Here is a 1,658-nt window from a genome sequence, read left to right as displayed (position 1 = left end):
ATTTTATCTACAATATGACACGGTTTATAGATTCACGGTGATATATCATTGGATATGTAAATAAGTTACTTTCTGCCTCATTTGAGAAAAACCGGTGGCAGTTGGAAACGTTCAATTTTTTTTGGCATTGCGCTTCAAATTGTCCTACACAGAATCCTATGGGACATTCAGAGTGGTTTGTATCCTTAGGTCACTGGTAACCAGGGGATGACACGTAATATCTTTAAAAGTTTTATTTAATGTTACTCAAATTAATCCACTGTCTCGAGCAGTCGAGCAGCACTACGATAACGGTTAAATTGCGCAACAAAACATATCTTTGGGTTTTTCTGAATTAAAAGTGTTTGGAGTTAAGAGTTAATAGTCCATATAGTGATTAGTCAAATATGTCGTGCGAACCCTTTTTGTCTTTCCACATTGATCTTATCTTCATATTTGATAAGTTAAACGTAGATATGCTTAGAAGCAGGGGCGTTTCTACGGGTGGGCAGCAGGGCAATGGTCCTCTCAGAGAAGAGGCTGGTCAGCACCCCCCCCCCCCCCCTCCGCACCCCACCCCCCTTTTAAATTTGTTATCATTTAACATTGTGAAAGAATGAACCTGTGGCCCCTGCTCGGCCCCTCCTCTGATGTTTACTAGAAACGCCTTTGGCTGTAAGGCACTCACGGTAACAAAATAACACTGATATAAACAGATATGCTATAGTTAATTCTACAGACTCAGTTTTGAACACACGGGAATCTCAGTTGGTCTATTAAGTGTCTCAGTTTCAAGGTGAGTTATACAACCTGGTAGCATTGTAATCATATTCTGTTGTGTGGAGGTTGGGTGTCGGAACGTTTTGCTGGTAATGCGATTCTAATTGTAGATTATAAGTGTGTCCTTTGTATTTTCCTTCAGATAATTTCCGTTGAGGATTCACCCCTGTTTGAAATCCTTCGTTGCCATATTGAGCGTCGGACCTACCACGAATCTGCTGGTTTATTATGCCCAATTTAGGAGCACCTAGCGCCCCTTTGATACCCACAGCCCCTGCATCTACACTCACAGATTTATTGGATGGCACGTGGGTCACACAATACACGTTCAAATCTTCCATGTCGTTGGGGTTCACGTGGTAATTTTTGACGTTCAGGGTAGTATTACACACAACGCATCTAAAACACAGTTTGTGGTAAAGACACTCTTTTACTGGACCGAGCTTCTCCATATGATACACCCTTTTACCGCATCGTAAGCAATATTCCTTGTTCCCCGGCCTCTCGTAACAAGGTGGCACAGTAGGATAGATCTGCTTAGGCGCTTCGTTGTCGTTTACGTCCTTTCCACCGGTCAGTGACGGGCATTTCGGTTTCGGTAACGTTGCTGGACCAGTCAGTGCTGATGGTGTACGGCTTGGACTTTGAGGATCGGACTTGTAAACGCAATTAACTCCTGCGTCCGGGCTGGGAAATCCTCCGTATGAAGATTCGCTGAGTATTGAGGTACTTGATGTTGAAAGAGATGGGGAAGCGAGAGGTACAGATTCTGTGGTGCCACTTTCAGAGAAGTTCTGGGAACTGGTGCTATTTTCAGCAGGGGATGCCTGAAAATTGCCATTGAGGTTGTTTGTCGTAGAACCTGGGTTGATAGTCAAAGGTTTCTGAGGGTTTGGCAA

At 43.6% G+C, this 1,658-nt stretch overlaps 1 protein-coding gene across 1 annotated transcript; it reads right to left on the bottom strand.

Moving 5' to 3' along the window:
* Positions 1–1,058: 1,058 nt before the first annotated feature.
* On the bottom strand, positions 1,059–1,250 carry LOTGIDRAFT_70091 (hypothetical protein; the record flags this gene model as incomplete). The annotated part of the gene is made up of 1 exon (XM_009048566.1): positions 1,059–1,250. A coding segment is annotated over one exon (192 nt), but the record flags the coding sequence as incomplete, so codon positions are not given.
* Positions 1,251–1,658: the final 408 nt, after the last annotated feature.

This window comes from Lottia gigantea (genome assembly GCF_000327385.1).
Source record: "Lottia gigantea unplaced genomic scaffold LOTGIsca_124, whole genome shotgun sequence".
Classification (NCBI taxonomy): Eukaryota; Metazoa; Mollusca; class Gastropoda; family Lottiidae; genus Lottia; species Lottia gigantea.
Note: the sequence above shows the minus strand (reverse complement) of the source record. Positions and strands in the feature narration are given on the sequence as shown.